Here is an 18,865-nt window from a genome sequence, read left to right on the forward strand (position 1 = left end):
ATCCAGTTCCTTTGTAACCACATGATAATATCCTATCAAATTTGTCAGACAAGACTTTCCCTTAATAAACCCATGCTGTGTCTGAATTATTGCTGCAGCTTTGTCTAGATGATCCTACAATGCATCTTTAACCAGTGACTACATTGTTTTACCCGGAACAGAAGTTAAACTAACTGGTCTGTAATTACTCGTGTCACCCTTCGACCCCCCTTTGTGAATTGGGGATACATTTGCACTTCTCCAGTTCCGTGGGAACCTCCCCTGAGTCCAAGGATGCTCTCATAATTATGGCCAAGGGTTTGCTTAGTTGCTTTGCCGCCTTCATTAATATAACTGGATAGATCCCATCCACCCCAGGTGCTTTTCTTGTTTAACTTCAACAATTTGTCCTCCACTTTGCTCTCAGTTATTACAAAATCATTAAGTATCCTGCTACAATTTGATAACCTTCTGCCATTTTCAAACCTTAATTATTCCTCATGTGTCAATGTAGATGCAAAATACTCATTCAGTTTGTTTGCTATCTGAGCAGGATCATCAATAGTCGAACCATCGATGTCAAGTGGACCAATCAGATTCATTCCCTTCCTTTTAGAGTTTATATAAGTAAAGAAATCCTTGCTGTTTTTCTTAGCATCTTTTGCCAAGGATTTCTCGTAATCTGCCTTCACCTGCCTAACCTCCTTTGTGACCTGATTACAGACTAGCTTATATCTGCAATAGGCTTCTGGGTCGCTTGATAATTTATATGCATCCCATGCATTTTTCTTCCCTGTTTCGAGTCTCATTAGTTCATGAAACCTTGAACAATAATTCTTAATAGGTATGAAACTTTTAGTAGCATCCACGATTAATTCCTTGAATGCTTCCCACTTAGAATTTACTGTTGGTAACATCGCCAGAAAACCCCACTGTATAGAATTTAAAAACTTTCTGAGACCACTGTACTCACCTTTACGGAAGCAAGAACCCTTTCCTTTACCCCTGATGGTAATTATATCTTTAAATAAATCCCACATCAGTACACTGTGATCACTGCCACCTAGTGGTTCCTTTATCTGCAAATTCTTAATACACGAATGATCACTGCTGATAACCAGATCAAGAGTATTACTCTCTCTAGTTGCCTCTCGAACATGCTGCTGCAGAAAACAATCATCCAATAAATCCACAAAAGTCTGACTAGTGTATGAGTGACCAACCCACAAGTTCCAGTCAATATCTGGGAAGTTAAAACCTCCCATTATAACACATTCTGATTTACTGGCCCACTCTATTTCTCTGTATAATTGTTCATTGTACTCATTCGAGTCATTAGGCCTATAACACACTCCTACTCTTATTTTTGCTTTCGGAGTGCTTATGTCACACCAAACTGACTCAACAGTACACTTTTCATCTATATCAACTGGGTGCACTTCTTTTGATTTTATGTTTTTCTTAATTAACAGCATAACACCTCCTCCCTTTCTATCCTGTCTATCCTTTCTGGGTGATCACATAAGCTGTACTGGGACCGCGCCATAATAACGGATAAAACCAGCTGGCACAACAGACCCGACATATAGCCTTTTCCATCTTGACCCTTGTGGACAAGGTGGAAAAGGCTACCTACCTGTTTGACATTGCGGTGTCGAACACTAGCAATGTCCAGAAAATCCATAAGGAAAAAAATAAGAACTACACGAACCTGAGAACAAGGATATTATTGTTATTATAATTATTAGTCAAATGGTGCAAGGAATCCTGAGGCTTATGCTGCACCAGCCATAAAAAATTCCCGAGTACCCTGAGAGAGAGAGAGAGAGAGAGAGAGAGAGAGAGAGAGAGAGAGAGAGAGAGAGAGAGAGAGAGAGAGAGAGAGAGAAGAATGATGATGTCCAGCTCGGGACCCTGGGTGTGTCAAGCCCATACTCACCAGATGTGAGCCCCTGAGATGTGGCATATGCAAAAAGTATCGACCATCCCAATCATCGTGTCAACATCCGGTATGGTCCCAAAGACTCTACATAGCAACCGAGCAGCAATAGGTCTCCCAAGGACCTACATGGAATTCCAGAAAGTCACAGTCCCGAACACCTGTAGGATAGTCAGAGATTTCCTCGACCGACAGTAACACCAGACATTACAACCACCCTGTGTACTTGGTAGCAGTACCCGTCATGGATTGGAATCACCCAATCAGGGAGAAATAATATAAGAGCAACAACAACAACAACAACAATAATAATAATATGTACCGCGCAATACGTCCTTTGCTGATGCGCCTAAAAAAAACCCTATCCTAAGGCTACTTACGAAGGTACGTCCCTAAGCGAATTTTTCCCAATATTGTATTGTGGCGCTACGTTCGTAAAAATTCGGTTGTTGATTTGAATCACACCGTAAGAAGAAAAGTATGCTATCTGAAAAGCGTGTTTCAGCATTTTCCATGTTTAAGAAAAAGAGGAAGGTATATGAAGGTTCTTTTTTTTTTATCGCATATAATAATAATCATAATGGTTATAACTTTTAATAATTTTTGTTTTGTATAAAGATAGTTGTGTTTAAAATTTTTTGACTGAGCCAGCTACAGCCAAAATATTGAGTCGAAGACTCATATTGAGACAAAAAATCAGTCGAAGTTGACTTGGGAAATAGTGTTAATTTTGCGCCAAATAAATTAAATAATAAAAATAAATAATAATTTAAAAATACATATATTTAGAAATAGCAGCTATGATTCAAATGGTAGCAAAAATACAGGAAGACTAGACAAGTGCACAACCGTATCCAGGTATCATCGTACACGACGACCAAGTTTATGATTTTTTTTTTTTTTTAGATAGACCTAGGAACACTTATACACATGGATATGCCTCCTGATATGCCCCCGGACAAGTGACATCTTCATATGGATGCAGTCTACTGCTAGTTTTTAATGGCAGGACACATGTCATTATACAGCTTACCCATTAGTTGAGTTGACACCAGTGATCTGGTAACATGCCAAACTGATATCCATATCCTTTACAACATCTGTGATTGGCGACATTGAGGGTTGTTGTTAGGATATTCATGCCAAAACACCGATACAACAGTGGAACGAATATTAATACATAATTTGCAAAATCACTAACTGAATTTAAAAATAAGCTAGCAAATGTGATTAAGACTATTTAAACTATTTGTAAAACACAATTTAATATGTTAATTAAACAAAAAAGATAGTAAAAAATTCCAAAAAACATGTTTCCACGAGCACAAAATTCTGCATCCTGGCACAAAAGTTGGTAAGATGATTAATGACAATAATGACAGTATGCTACTGCAACAAGATCTAGAAAAGTTAGGTCGATGGGCTGAAAAATGGCAGTTGAAGTGTAACATTGAGAAATTCCAGGTTCTGCATGTGGGTAGTGTAATTCCAGAGTAACTTATCAATTGTATGGTACTACATCAGGGTAGTGGAGAATGAAAAAGACCTGAGGGCAATTGTGCAGTCAGGCATGAAATTCTCTGAGCAGTGCAGACATGCTGCCAGGATAGCTCACGAGGTTTTGTCAATGATATGCAGAAACTGCTAGCAGGGATAAGGAGTTGGTTATTCCTTTGTATAAGGCCATGGTTAGGCCACATCTTGAGTACTGTATACAGGTTTGGAGGCCTCGCTTTAGAATATAGATCTTCTGGAATGGGTGCAGAGAAGGGCAACCAGATTGATAAAGGGAACAAAAGGGTGCTCTTACCTAGAAAGGCTCTAGTTCTGCAAATTGCATCATCTGGAGTCTAGCCACCTGTGGGGAGATCTGATCAGTGTGTTTAAGGCCTTGAGTGGATTGAGTGCTAATGGCATTTTTCCTCTTTCTGGGACTACAATACATTCAAGTTGAGGAAGGATAGATGTGTAGAAGTTTGTCTTCAGTCAGTGGGCAGTTGATTGTTGGAACAGGCTTCCATCTGTTGTTTTAGAAGTGGATGGTTTTAATAAATTCAAGGAACAACTAGACCAATTCTTGGAGAGTATGGATTGGTGAAGTGTGGGTGTGTGTGTGTTTATAGCCAATGGTTTATAAGCTTGCTTTCTGAATTTGTCACTACTACTACTACCTGCAAGGAGATCTGATTGAGTTTAAGGCTGCGAATGGATTAAGTAAGCTAAGTGCTAATTGTATCCTTACTGTTACTCAGGCTGCATCCTTGCTCTTACTCAGGCAACATGCACATTGGGTGGCACAAATTTAAATTGAGGATGGATGATTGCAGGATAGATGTACAGGAATTTGCTTTCATCCAGTTGTTAGTTGATTGTTGGAACAAAACTTCTGTTTGGTGTTGTGGAAATGGGTAGTTTGAATAAAAATAAAGAAATACTAGACAAATTATTAAAGGGGTTGGACAGGTAATGTGGGAAATGTTTTTTTTGTTGTTGTTGATGCTGTGTAAGCTTGTTTCTTGCATCATGTATCATTAGTAATATAAAAGTGATGCCCATTTTTGTAAGTTCCCTTAATTTGATGCATCATATTTAAAAAATCAATTATATATTATACTGAATGCACCTTTTTTGCATAGAAAGGTAGGTTCAATATACTTGACTCTAAATACTCAAGGAAAGGGCCAGAGATGAGGTGAATATTCTGTAATACATAAGTAAATTATCTGTAATAAAAGGGACATTATTCACTTGACATTTTAGTAATTTTATGCCAAAAAATATGTGCCTGTGAAGAAACTACCATAATTGGTGACCTGTTTTTTAGATAAAACTGTGTTGGTTACAAGAGCTTTTGTGATTATCTGAGTACTAGATAACAAAGTTTATAAATGCAGTTTTTTTAATGTCAGTAGTTATCCTGTTATCAAATAAGCATATTATTATTATCATTAGCAGCAGCTATATGGCACAAGGAAGCCTGAAGCTTATGCTGCACCAGCCAAAAAAATTCCCAAATTACCCTGAGAGAGAGAGAGAGAGAGAGAGAGAGCACGTGCCAGTCAGAAGTAGAAAGGAATCACCAAGAAAGAGGATGATGATGATATCCAGTTCAGGACCCTGGGTGTGCCAAGCCCATACTCACCAGATGATAGATATCCTTGGGGTATAAGTGGAATCAGAATTGCTCATTTTACTCTTGATTTACTCGTTTTACTTTTAAATTATGATGAAATTTAATTATATTATAAGAAATGTAATAATGGTTTGTAGGATGTTTTTTCTTATTATTGTGTAAATAATCATTTGTTTCCATAAGTTTTACCACAAAAGTGATGAAAAAATATTTTTTAGAGCAGCATATTGACAAAAAATTTGGCTGATCTAAATTTTATAAAAAATGTATAAAGCCCTGTCAAGTTCCATTTTAAAGAAATGTAATAATGGTTTGTAGGATGTTTTTTCTTATTATTGTGTAAATAATCATTTGTTTCCATAAGTTTTACCACAAAAGTGATGAAAAAATATTTTTTAGAGCAGCATATTGACAAAAAATTTGGCTGATCTAAATTTTATAAAAAATGTATAAAGCCCTGTCAAGTTCCATTTTAACTTAATCATATACTCTATATTGTTCAGTTTCTCTTTTCTAGTGTTGTATTTGCATTTAGACTTTGTTTCCAATTTCATGGAACTGTTTTATAAACTGAAGCAACAAATGGAAGATATTTCTGCAGTTTTGTTGAGTTTGGGTGATTAAATGTGTTATTTAATATATTATGGTAAACTCAGCCATGTTATACATGCCAGTGGTGATATGTAGGTAATTGTGACCTGAGGGTAATTGTACACTATTGCAAAGTGGTATGTAGAAAAAAATAAAAAAATTATTGATCCTATCCTATTATTAAAAAAAAAAAAAAGTTGGTACAATTGTATTTGAGTAAATAATATAAACAAGTGAACTGGTATAGTGCACTTATAATATTTACTTATTAATAAAATATCAAGATAACTATTTTAAATATTAGCTAAAAATAGTTTGGGAACCCCTTTTCTAATGAATAATCAATTTTGTAACAAATTCAGTACTATAAATAGAAGACATGATTTCATATGTTGCATTTTTCTGAAATCTTATTGTAACAGACTATTAAAATGAAATATCTCACTGCTATATGACATTTTTCTTTATCTTCTTATATCTCTCTCTCTAGTTGTTTGTTTACTTAGTAGTTGACTTTTTATTTAATTGTTTGTACTTGACTGTTTATTTAGTTGGTTGAAGAAGAGAAAAATAATGAGCTTCATGCAAAGAAAAAAAGAACTGAAAATGAAAATAAGGTAAATTTTTGTTCTATAAATCTCTTGATATTGATGGTTGCATTGTAACAGTTTTTTCTTTCTGTTTATGATTTTAGATATGTGTATTATGAATGTGATACAACTTTTTTTATTGCATCTCCAGTTTTTCTAGAAATGAAAAAAATAAATAATATTTTTGTGTAAATATATCTACATTCCGTATCAAAGCATATCCAACTTATAGAAAGAGAATACATCCATTTACAAAAGGAAGTCCATAAATCATCCCAGAAAAAGAAATTTGAGTATAGTTTCTACCACAGAAGATAAGCCTGGATATTTGAGACCTTTGTTTTTGATCATTGTGATCAAAAAGATAAAGGACTAAAGTGAACCAAGCACAGGATGTAGTCATTCATTATAGCTGCAATCCACTTTTCCAAATGGTCCTCATGACCAGCACAGTGGTTGCAGTTGTTATTCTTCCATATTGTGTGAAGGAATGAATAAATTTTGTAATGCATTTATTCATTCCATCAATGACTCCTGTTCATTCATTTATTCAGTGAAATCAGTTCATTGAATGAATGAACAGGATTTAAATGATTCATTGAATCGTGTGTCAAGGTGGAAGGAATTTTGATGGGCTTTTTTTGTACTCTGCTGAGTTAGTCAGTCTTGAGCAAGGATTACATGATTTTTTTAATCCAACAAAACAGGCAGATTGGCAAAAAAATTCATTTAGTTTACAGATACAATGTCTTATGGTTTTTGTTGTTCCCCCTTAGCACAAATTCAAATAACAAACAGCCAACAACCTTTCCCGATCCTTCTTTTCTACTGTTTGAATGTCCTGATAGAAATATTCCCCATGCTCTTCGCTCACATCAACCAAATTCGACATGAAAAAGTGTGTGCAAACAGTATAGTGCTTTTAGGAACATTCTGCACTCAAATCTTCTGCACTGTTCACTAAATTTTCAACTAGCCTTTTGTGGTTTTTGTTCTTGTTGTCACTTAGAAATATATGCACTACAAGCAAAAATGCCTGCTAAGCATTGTTTTCAACAGTAGTTATTTTTTCTTGCTTAACATTTGCTTAACTTATGGTGCAATGAATATGCCATTTTTATTCTTGCTTTAGACAATTTTGGAAACATTAAGCATGTATATTGGAAGGCATCACTTAAAGTACTAGCTTAACACTTTTGATGGTGCTTGATGCAAATATGTGTGAAGCAGTACTCAAAGTGATGTGCCACTAGTGCAAATATGTGTTCTATTTAACTATTCACTTAATGTGTACTGTGAAGGCAAGCATGGAAAATATGAAAACAGCTGTGTTGGCACCTGCACCATATTTAGCAATGCCTGGTTTATTTATCAACTGCATAGTATAAGAAATAGTAAAGTGGTGCACAATTTTCTTTGCATATGTGAAGTTATTTTATGTAGTTTAGCACATTTACAGCAGAAAAGTAAGAGAGAATTTTTATTTGGAAGGTATTTGCTGTATTTTAACCTTTTTTACATAGCAGTTGATTATTGACCATCTAAAATAAAGTCTAATGTCTAGGGTCACATGTGCTGGGATTGATCCTTGGTGTCTGTTAAGTGGAAGGAAAATTAACGTTATGGGCTCCCCTGCTTGCTGGTTTTGAATATACGGTGGATTCCAGTTATTTGGGCCACCGATTAATCGGGGCAGCTGTTTATTTGGGGCAAATCTTAAAAAACAAAAACCAATCGAGAAAAAAGCCAGGGTTTACTTCACTTAATTGGGACAAAATGCCGTTTAATCGGGGCAGGAGACCTCAGTACTGGAGATTACCCTACGATTGTCTCTGACCGTACCACGTAGTTCGGTCGGATTTCTGGAGGTCACAACCATAAAACAATAAAAACAATTAGCAGTCACCCATTTATTGGGCTTTTCTGTTAGTGAAATCTATCATAAACGTACAGTAAACTCGATCTTACTGAATTTTCGATAATACCTTCAGCTGGAATTCTGTGGGTTATTATGGTAAAATGTGTTTACACTTCCATGGAATCTTCAATCATATAAAAAAAATAATTTTCAGAATCTTCTCTTCATTCCTATTTTTAAAGCTTCGTAATTTGTTACTCCGTTCTCACTTGCACATGTTGTGTTACTTGCAATTTGTGTGTGCCGTGTTCTTTGTTATTGATTGCTTATTTTTACTGTTTTAAATTTTAACCCCCACCCACAAATGTCAGTGTACAGAAATGTCAACTAGTTAGCATGTACATATTACAGTACATATTAATTATTCCGATTCACGTATATTCTTCTGATTTTCACTTATCATTTAATTTTTTAATTGGTAAGGTAATCAAGAGTAAATTTGTGCTTAATGTATCTTTACTTTTATAGCCTGTGAATAATATTCCTCCTATTTTCGCTTATTAGAATCGCTGTTTAATAGAATTAAAATTCAATTCACAAACGTGATCACAATGACCGGCGCTTACTACACATTGTATAGTGAACGGTACTTTACTGTGGTGAGTTCGTTGTAACGTGATTTGATTGTACAGTGAACTAATTGTAAAGGGGGGGGAAATTGTATTTTTAACTATTTACGTGAAACTTCGGATAATTGGGGCAGCCACTTAATCAGGTCAAAATGCACTAGTCCCGATATGTCCCAAATAACCGGAATTGACTGTATTTAAAACTTATCTCCCCACTTGTTGAGTGCTGGCATGATACTTCATGTTATGCAGATACAAAGCTCCTCTCACTGATTTCTCCACATGATGATCTTGTGATAACAGCATCAATTAATAATACACTCATGGAATTTGCAAACTACCTCTTTTTTACTAGAAACTTAGTTTTTGACTTTAGTCCCTTCTTCCTTAAAATTGGTTGATTGTTACAGCAATGTGATTGCTGTATTTGAATTCTGCAATGGCAAATATACAAGAATCACTGTGAATTTTAATGGAGCGAAAAAAGTGTTTTTGTTTTCAACTGGTGTAATTTATTCCCTACTCTGTGAAGACAGGTATATATTTGCATCTATTGTATATTTTCTGAAAACTGCTTTATGTCATAGAAAACCACAGTGGAGCCCCAACATCTGATGGTAATTCGTTCCACAAAACCCATTGTATGTTAAAAATGTTGTAAGTAGAAATCAATGATACATTGATTTCCTGTAATTCATTCCAAACTCTTGACAGACTACCCCAGCAACACATAAAATAGGTATTTCTTAGATATTATACTTCATTTTTACATTAAAAATGAGTGTTTTATAAAGATTATTTAATAAATAGTCATAAAACATCTTAAAATAAAAAACAAACGATAAATTAGCATTTACCTTAGGCTTGAAATACAGAGCTGGTTAAAATCAGTGGTGGGACTATATCAGGCATCAGATGTCTTTTGCTGCTACTAACAAAGAAACTGTCCAAAGTGGACACATATTTGATGACTTTTTTTTGTAGCTTCCTGAAGTAAGAAATGACTTCATCTTCCATTTTGCACATCATGAGGTTAGTGTTTTCAATGTTGGGATTTTTTTTTACCATTTCTCTTAAATGTTCCTAACAAGAAATAACAGTCTTCAACTCTTCAGCTGACACTTTTTAGGTGTCTTCTTCCTCCAGTGTCACTCCGTAATTTTCTCCAACTCTTGTAGCTCTGTTATTAGCTCATGCCCATGAGTCCTCTTCATCAACCTCCAGACCCATTGTTTTACCAAGGGTGATAATATCATTTGTCAAAGCACCATCATCTTCAAATCCATCAACGTTATTGATAATTAAAGACCAGATGTTTTTCCTAGCTGAATTTAAGCACCTGGTGGAAATATCATTCCAAGAACTTACAATCAGCTTCACACAGTTCATGATCATGATGTTGAACTTCGACCTCCAAAAATCATTGAAGGTGACAGCATTTTTACCAGAGGTCGCTGCAAAGCAACTTGCAAACATTTTCTTGGTGTAGATTTTCTTGAAGTTTGCTATCACGTTCTGGTTGAAGAAGAGGAGTGGTGTTGGGTGGCAAAAATTTGACTTGAAAAAGTCAAATTGTGTCTCGAGAGATTGAACAAGGTTGGGATCATGGCTTGGAGCATTATCCAGCAGGAGCAGTGCCTTCACAGGAAGCTTATTTTTCTGAAGATATCTCTTCACTGAAGAACAGAAAACTTCAAAAGCCCATTCATTGAAGACATCTTGTAACCCAGGTCTTCTTGTTACTGCCCAAAACACTCCCAGCATGCCTTTGTTGACCTTTTTTTTAAATACTCTGGTGGTGTTAGAGTGACACACAAGCAAATGCTTCAGCTCGAAATCTCCAGAGACATTGGCACCCAACAGGAGAGTGAGCCTATCTATCCATCACTAAGGATAAGTCTAGCCCATGTAAACTAGCCTCATCCTTAGTGATGTATGTTCTCCTGGGCATCTGCTTCCAGAAGAGGCTGGTTTCATCGGTGTTAAAAACCTGCTGGGGAAAATAACCCTCCTGATCAACAAACTCTTGGAATTCAATTTTAAAGGCTTTACCTGCTTTTTTTTTATCAGCACTAGATGCCTCTCCATGCCTTTCAACACTTTTGATATTCGCCCTTTTTTGGAAGCACTCGAACCAGCTTCTGCTAGCTTTAAAGTCTTCAAAGTGCGCAGTACTGCCACTGGTTGATGGAGCTTTAAGTTTCAGATTGTCATAGATCTGCTTAGCACATTTGCAAATAAATTAGCTTTAGCATTAGTTGAGGTATATGATACAAGGAAGCAAGCTTATACAGCATCAGCCAAAAAAACCCCTTCCCATTTCACCCTCCGGTCACTCCAAATGTTTGTCTAGTTCAGCCTTAAATTTATTTAAGCTATCAACTTCCAAAACAAGAGATAGAAATCTGTTCCAGCAATCAACTACCTGCTAGCTGAAGGCAAACTGCCGTACATCTATTCTACAACTGTCTTTCCTCAATTTGAATCTGTGCCCCCTCAGGTTCTTAATCTAAGCAAGCGGAAATAACCTGTCAGCATTGAGCCTGCTCAAACCATTCAAGACCTTATACACCTCGATCAGATCACCTCGCAGGTGCCTAGTCTCTAGATGCTGCAACTTGCATAACTGAAGCTTTTCATTGTAAGTGCACCCCTTTGTCCTTCTCACCAATCTTGTTGCCCTTCTCTGTACTTGTTCTAGCAACTCTACACCCTTCCGAAAATGAGGCCTCCAGACCTGTATACAGTACTTAATGTGTGGCCTGACCATTGCCCTATACAAGTGGATAATCACCTCCTTGTCTCTGCTAGCAAAATTCCTATATATCATTGACAAAACTCCATGACCTGCTTTGGCAGCACGTGTGCACAGCTCAGAGAACTTCATATCTGACTGCACAATTACCCCAGGTCTTTTTCATACTCCACCTCCCTGAGTGTAGTACCACACAATTGGTATGTTTCTCTTGGGTTATTGCTACCCATATGGAGTACTTTGCATTTGTCAATGTTAAACTTCAGGTGCCACTTCTCAGCCCATCTGCCTAACTTTTCTAGATCCTGTTGCAGAAGCATACTGTCATTAACAACCCTGCCAACCTTTGTATCATCTGCAAACTTGGACATTAAGCCTGATATATCCCTCATTGATATCATTGATAAATACACAAAACAACAGTGAGCCCAGCACCAAACCCTGTGGGACCCTGGTAATAACATTAGTCTACATAGAGCAGTGCCCATTTATTACCACTCTCTGCCGTCTCCCACTCAACCATCCCTTTATCCATTGCAGTAACTTGCCCTTAATGCCATACCGCTCCAGTTTGTACAGCAGTCTTCCATGTGCAACAGTATCAAAAGCTTTCCTGAAATCCAAGTATATGATATCAAAATTATTTTTTGCATCCAGTTCCTTTGTGATCACATCGTAGTATCCAATCAAATTGGTCAGAAAAGACTTCCCCTTAACCAAACCCATGCTGTGTCTGAACTATTACTGCTGTCTTGTCTAGGTGATACTGTATCACCTCTTTAACCAGTGGCTCCATTATTTTCTGTGGAACAGAAGTTAAATTAACGGGTCTATAATTATTTGTGTCACCCTTTGAACCCTCCTTTGTGAATTGGGGATACATTTACATATCTCCAGTCCATGGGGACCTCCCCTGACTAAACATGCTCGCATTAATTATGGGTAAGGGTTTGCTTACTTCCCTTGCTTCCTCCTTCATTATAACGGGATAGATTCCATCTCTCTCAGGTGCCTTCTTTATGTTTAACTTCAACAATTTTTCCTCCACTTTGCTCTCAATTATTACAAAACACTTATCTCCCTATTAGAGTTTGATAAACTTCTGGCATTCCCCTCCTTGAATAACTCCTCATGTGTGAATGTAGATGCAAAATACTCATTCAGTTTATCAGCTACTTGAGCAGGATCATCAATAGTTGAACAGGATCATCAATAGTTGAACCATCTGTGTTAAGTGAACCAATATGATTCATCCCCTTCCTTCTAGAGTTTACATAAGTAAAGAACTCTTTGTGTCCTTTGCCAAAGATTTCTCGTAATCTGCCTTCGCCTGCCTAATCTCCTTTGTGACAGACTAGCTTATATCTGCCATAGGCTTCTGTGTCGCCTGATAATTTATAAGCATCCCATGCATTTTTCTTCTCTGCCACGAGCTTTGTTAATTCATCCGATATTCGTTTAGGCCTGAACCTTGAACAATATTTCTTAGTTGGTATGAAAAGCCTAGTAGCCTCCAAGATCAAGTCCCTGAATGCTTCCCATTTAGAATTCACCATTGGTAACATCATCAGTTGATCCCACTGTATAGAATTTAAAAACTGTGAGACCACTGTAGTCACCTAAACAAAAACCCTTCCCTTTACCCTTGATGGTAGTTACATATTTAAGTAAATCCCACATCAGTACACTGTTATCACTGTCACCTAGTGGTTTCTTTATCTGCCACTTCTTAATGCAGGAATAATCACTGCTGATAATCAGATCAAGGGTATTACTCCCTCTGGTTGCCCTTCGAACATGTGGCTGTAGAAAACAATCCACAAAAGAATCTCCAATAAATCCACAAAAGTTTTGCTAGCATGCAAGTGACCAATCCACAAGTTCCAATCAATATCTGGAAAGTTAAAATCCCCCATCACAAGACATTCTGATTTACTGGCCCATTCTATTTCTCTGCACAACTGTTCATTGTACTCATCAGAGTCATTAGGCCTATAGCATACTCCTACTCTCATTTTCACTTTCCCAGTGTTTATATCACACCAAACAGGTTCAACCTTGCACTGTCCACTTGTGTCAACTGGATGCACTTCCTTAGATTTTATGTGTTTCTTAACTAACAACATAACTCAGTGGCACGCAAACTTATTTCTCTCACGACCCCCTTTATTAAATATAAAATTGATGCGACTCCTCAATGTAAAACCTGAGAGAGGATGACAAGATTTTTAGAGAAGAAAAATGACATTTTATAAATTATGTACTGGAATATTTTATTTCAGTACTGAGAAAGGAATAAAAAAATTGTTTCCTTTTTAATTTACACATGAAATTAATCATTTAATATTTTTATTGAATATAGCAAAAACAACAAATCAAATTCTTATTCTTCAATTAAGATTACAAAACAATAAAAAATGGATAATTATGAAACAAAACAATTAATGAGAAGGATGGGCCTGGATAACTGATAATATTTGGTTCATATTTGGATGCAGTATTTGAAATTGCTAATCTCATGTCATTTTCTGGATCAAGTCTGGAACGCTGTTTTATTTTGTAGCTGTTAATTTTGAGAAACAAACTGCACATAAATATGTAGACTCGAAAGGTGGCTATCTTTGTATCACCATTTTTGATAATTTTGAATGCTCATCTCAAAGAGAAAGCCAAAATTTTTCCCAAGTTGTAGTCTTGAAATGAGCATGTAATACTTCATCAGAAGACAGGTCGATAGGATCTTCCTTTTGCTGAATGATAATTTTGGGACATGAAGAAATTTCAAAAGCAAAGGGATCACGAATCCAATACATTTTTTCTGGAGGTATATAATTGCATGGAAAAATTCTTAATTAGCATTGTTAGGTGGGTGGCAATGACATCCCTAAATTGTAAAATTTCAATATTATTACTATTAACAAAATCAGAAAAACATGGGAACATTTCAGTATTATTACACTCAAATTCAGTTTTCCGAAGGCTAAGTTTATTTTTGAAAGCTGCTGAGTATTAATATATTTGTTCCCTGTCCTTGAAGACCTAAATTTAAATCATTAAGTTTTTCAAGTACTGTATATATCAACAAGGTAGCTTAGTTTTCTGAGCCATTTTTTAATTGTAAACCATTGAGCAATGTTCTGATTTGTATCTGATAAAAACAATAAAACTTCATGTTTGAGGCCAAAACGACATTGCAACGCTTTACCACTGGACAGCTACCTCACTTTCATATATAAAATAATCATTTTATAAGCGGATCCCATTTCATTACAAAGTATAGCGAAAAGTCTGCTATTTAAGCTTCTATTTTCAATAAAGTTGATCACACTTCTGCATCTTTCAAAACTTAATGCAAATTAGTTTGCATTTCCTTCGCTACTAATGCTTCCCTATGTATAATGCAATGATTAAAAACTATATTTGGAGCAATTTCCTTTACTTTGCCTTTTAAACCTTTATTTTCTTCTGTTAATGTAGCCATCAGTACAAATCGCAACACAATTGTTCCACGTTAGATTATTTGTTTGAAAGACAATATTTATAACATCAAAAATGTTCTGGCCCGTCGTTCTTCCTTCCAAAGCTTTAATCCTCCAAAATATCCCCCTCATAGCAGTATCTGATATATACAATAAGTTGAGCAAGGTTTGAAATATCTGTGGATTCCTCTAACTGTATTGCAAAAATTGGACTTTCTCTCAATCAATTTAATAAATTGAATTTTATGTTATCCGATAACTGTAATACACCTCGAAACTGTGTCTCTGTACAGAGGAATAGTTTTTAAATCGTTGCTCTACTTTATTCCATGCATAATTGAAATAATTTTTATTGCAGCAAAGAGAATGTACCAAATTACAAAGCAGAATAAAGCTTTCATGCAAGCAGGGCCGACAGAACATGGTAAGCCTGGTAAGCAGGGTATAGGGGCACCAACATCTGGAGGTGCCGAAATTCAAAATTTTTATTCTAATAATGTTAAATAAAAGTATATCAAGGGTGCCAAATACATTTCTGCCTAGGGGCACTGAAAACCCTAGCGCCGCCTCTGCCTGCAACACACTTGCTATGTATATTTACTACTACCGCACATTCGTGCCTCTAGCCTTTAGGCAATACAGTACAGACAGTTTGAGAATTTGTGCTGTAGAAAGTATGAATTAAGAGCTAAAGTGATTACCGTAAGGGATTAATTGAGTAGTACTTCTCAGTTTTTTTTACTATAATGCTCATTTACAATCTGTTCGAGATAACAAACATTAAGTACATCTCATGTATGACGTGTCAGTAGGATTGTCTTGAATGAAGGAGATGTCCAGTGACGACATTTCTATTGAGTTTACTTAATCACTGACGATTGCATTCACACTGAATAGATTAGTTTAATTAAAACATTAGGCACTACACTAAATCCAGTTGATGTTGGGGTTTTAGTCTTCTGGGAACTTTGCTGTTATCCAAAAGGTTCATTTCCAGGTAATTTGGATGCACTTCTAGTCATTGTTGGTATTCTTAGTACTAGTCAGCTGCTTTTTATGTGTCCATAGCCAGTGAGCAAATTAAGGCATATTCCTGATGCGGTGGCCAGTAGGATTCATTCATATCTCAGACTTAGTTCAAATAGCAAGGTCTCTACACCTACAGTATTAAAAAGTAATTTTAACAACAGGTTTTTAGCTTTTATGTATACAAAAAATAAATTTATTTAAAAATTTCCACGACCCCTTTAATTTATCCTGCGACCCCTCTGGGAGTCACGCCTCACAGTTTCTGCACCACTGGCATAACCCCTCCTCCCTTCCTACCCTGTTTGTCCTTTCTGTACACATTGTACTCCCCAAATTCCAATTCTGCATTGCTTATATCTGTGTGACACCATTTCTCTGATATCCCAACAATATCTGCCTTTGATGGCTTGATCGGCACTTCAAATTCATCAATTTTATTTACTTTACTTCTAGCATTAGTGCATTAGTGTACATGCAAGTATACATGCACTTGTTCTTACTCTTAGTTACCCCTAACACAGCCCGTGTACTTACTTGTTCCATGATGACTCCCATCAGATGTTGAAGTCCCCAGCAACTTGCTCTCTAGGCTGCTGCTCATTACAATAGAAGCAGTGCAAGAATCACTTTCGCCTCTGCTGTGGCTACCGTTAATCTTTTAGTCTGTGAATCCCCCAATCTAGCAGTTTTCCGACCCATCTAACGCTGCCTCAATAGCATCAGCAAATATTATTGGACCCTTTCTATTTAAGTGTATCCCATCCCTGTAGAAGCAGCCTCTCCTGTTAGCAAGCACAGACCATGCTAAAAAAAATTCTACTCCGTGAGCCTTCAATCTCTCCAGGGCCGAATTGATTGACAAGGCTTTCATCATATACGTCATCCTATTTTGTCTGGGCAGAATTGCAGACACTTTAAAATTGTAATCTAAATTGTCTTGGCACTGTGTCACCCTTTATCTGCTTTTCCCTAATCCATATCAACAAAAGCCTTTCCATTTCCACAATAAAGTCTCTCTCCTTATGCATCGATGTGGAATCATCACTAACTTTAACATTCTTTAGAATATCCTTTTGTTTAAGTATCATAGAAATGATCACTTTAGGAAAACCATACTTATGTACTAATTCACTAATTTTTACTCCTTCATGTTTTTTTTTATCATCTCTTGCTTCACTTTAATAGAAATTTTATTCTTAACTTGCACTTTAGGAGCCATGATTATTTAATTAATAAATTCAAAAATAATTAAATTACTGTAATTACGTATAATTAACAAAAACACACTGGCCAAGCACATCAAACAGAAGATAAAGAAACGTTTGTTGAACAATAATAAAGACACTAATTAGTTGAGAATAATCGTATGAGTGATAATCCGCACGCCACGTGTCTGAAACTTTCCACCCATGTATCGTTCCAGCTGTATTGGAAAGCCATAGGTTCCTGCAAATATCATCGGTCCTTAAAATAAAAGATCATATGGTCAGGAATATCGGATGTCAATGTCATCGTAAGTTGAGGCCCCACTGTATACATGTGATACCATACCGTTATACATGGCCGTGTTACTGCTTTAGATGAATAATGGCAAAAATTTAAGAGGATTTTAGTGGAAGCTGCAAAATGGTATTTTGGGGAGTAGATCTTTAAAGACTAAAAATTCAGATTGTCCTAGTAGATTCAAAAAGTGTTAAAGGGAATAAAAAATGTTACAAAAGCATATTTCTGAATTTAACTAATAAATCCTTACTAGGGTGTAAGGGTCTGTATTTGCACCATTGTATATTTTTGAAAAGTACTTTTTGTCACAGTGTTTCTGGCTGAAAACCAGAAAGTGAGGGAAGTAGAGGGTAATAAAAGATGAATGAAAAAATTTGTCAAGTACAAGCAATTTTGGGTGATGAGGTAAGTGGTTCTCAGATTTTAGTGACAATAAGGGCCCCCTTTTTTTAAGCTTAAAAAAAAAAAATCTTTTTTGCGGACCCCCATGCTCAACAAATTTTTTTCTTTCTTTGCTCTAAATTTTTTCAGTTTTCAAATACTGATAAGAAATTTTGATCAATATTCATGGACTCCCTGAAGTATCTCTGTGGATCCCTAGAGGTCTGCAGACCACGTTTTGAGAAATGCTGGAATAGATTATTTAAATAAAAATTGATACATGGCAATTTTCAATTCAACAAATAAAACATTAATTTTTATATTAAAAACAAAACTAGTCTAATAGCTGCCATATAACATAAAACTTGTGTTCCCTGTAGGGGGAGCAGTTGCCCTAGAATTAGAAAAATCTCCATCTGAAATGCTTATATTATTGTTGCAAGTGTGTTCTGAAGATTAAGTTAAATAGCCAAGTGCACAAGTGGGACAACTCGTGGACACTGCTTTAAAGGCATGCATATTCACTCATTTGTGGGAAAAAAGGAAGAAAAATCATTCTAGGAATGAATGAATTTTGAATTTATACATATATATTGTATATACATATCTGTTGTATAAACACTGCATATACATTGTTTATACAGATCGGAACTATAAACAATTGTGTTAAGCAGGAATGTCGAGTTTTTAATTAATTTGAATGGCTTGTTTAAAAGAATTTATTTAGTTTATACAGGGTGATTCACTACCAGTGCGACAAACTTGCAGGAGGTGTAGGGGGCACAAAGACGAATCGGAATCACATAGCATTGCAGGGTCCGAAATACCTTCGTCGTGCAGTAGAGGATGTTGAATGGGAGGTCGCATGAACAGCGATCCCGCTGGAAGTCAGCATTTGCGAACCGTTTCTGTTGAAGAAACCAAATAGCAAAAGTCCTCCGGAGTGGATAATCCGCAGGCTCTAATGATTGGGCACGTTGCAGATGGTATGAACTCATT

General features: G+C 36.1%; 1 protein-coding gene across 1 annotated transcript in view; it reads left to right on the plus strand.

The window, feature by feature from the left end:
* The first annotated feature begins 2,383 nt into the window (after positions 1-2,383).
* The window catches only part of NO66 (Bifunctional lysine-specific demethylase and histidyl-hydroxylase NO66), a 136,153-nt gene continuing 119,671 nt past the window's right edge, over positions 2,384-18,865 (plus strand). The window contains exons 1-2 of the mRNA XM_090386109.1: positions 2,384-2,452; positions 6,194-6,259. Of these exons, the coding sequence (XP_090242235.1) occupies positions 2,399-2,452; positions 6,194-6,259 (120 nt within the window). The 5' untranslated portion in view covers positions 2,384-2,398. The remainder of the gene's footprint in view (positions 2,453-6,193; positions 6,260-18,865) is intronic.

This window comes from Mastigoproctus giganteus, chromosome 12 (assembly GCF_048544385.1).
Source record: "Mastigoproctus giganteus isolate SK-2022 chromosome 12, ASM4854438v1, whole genome shotgun sequence".
NCBI lineage: Eukaryota > Metazoa > Arthropoda > Arachnida > Uropygi > Thelyphonidae > Mastigoproctus > Mastigoproctus giganteus.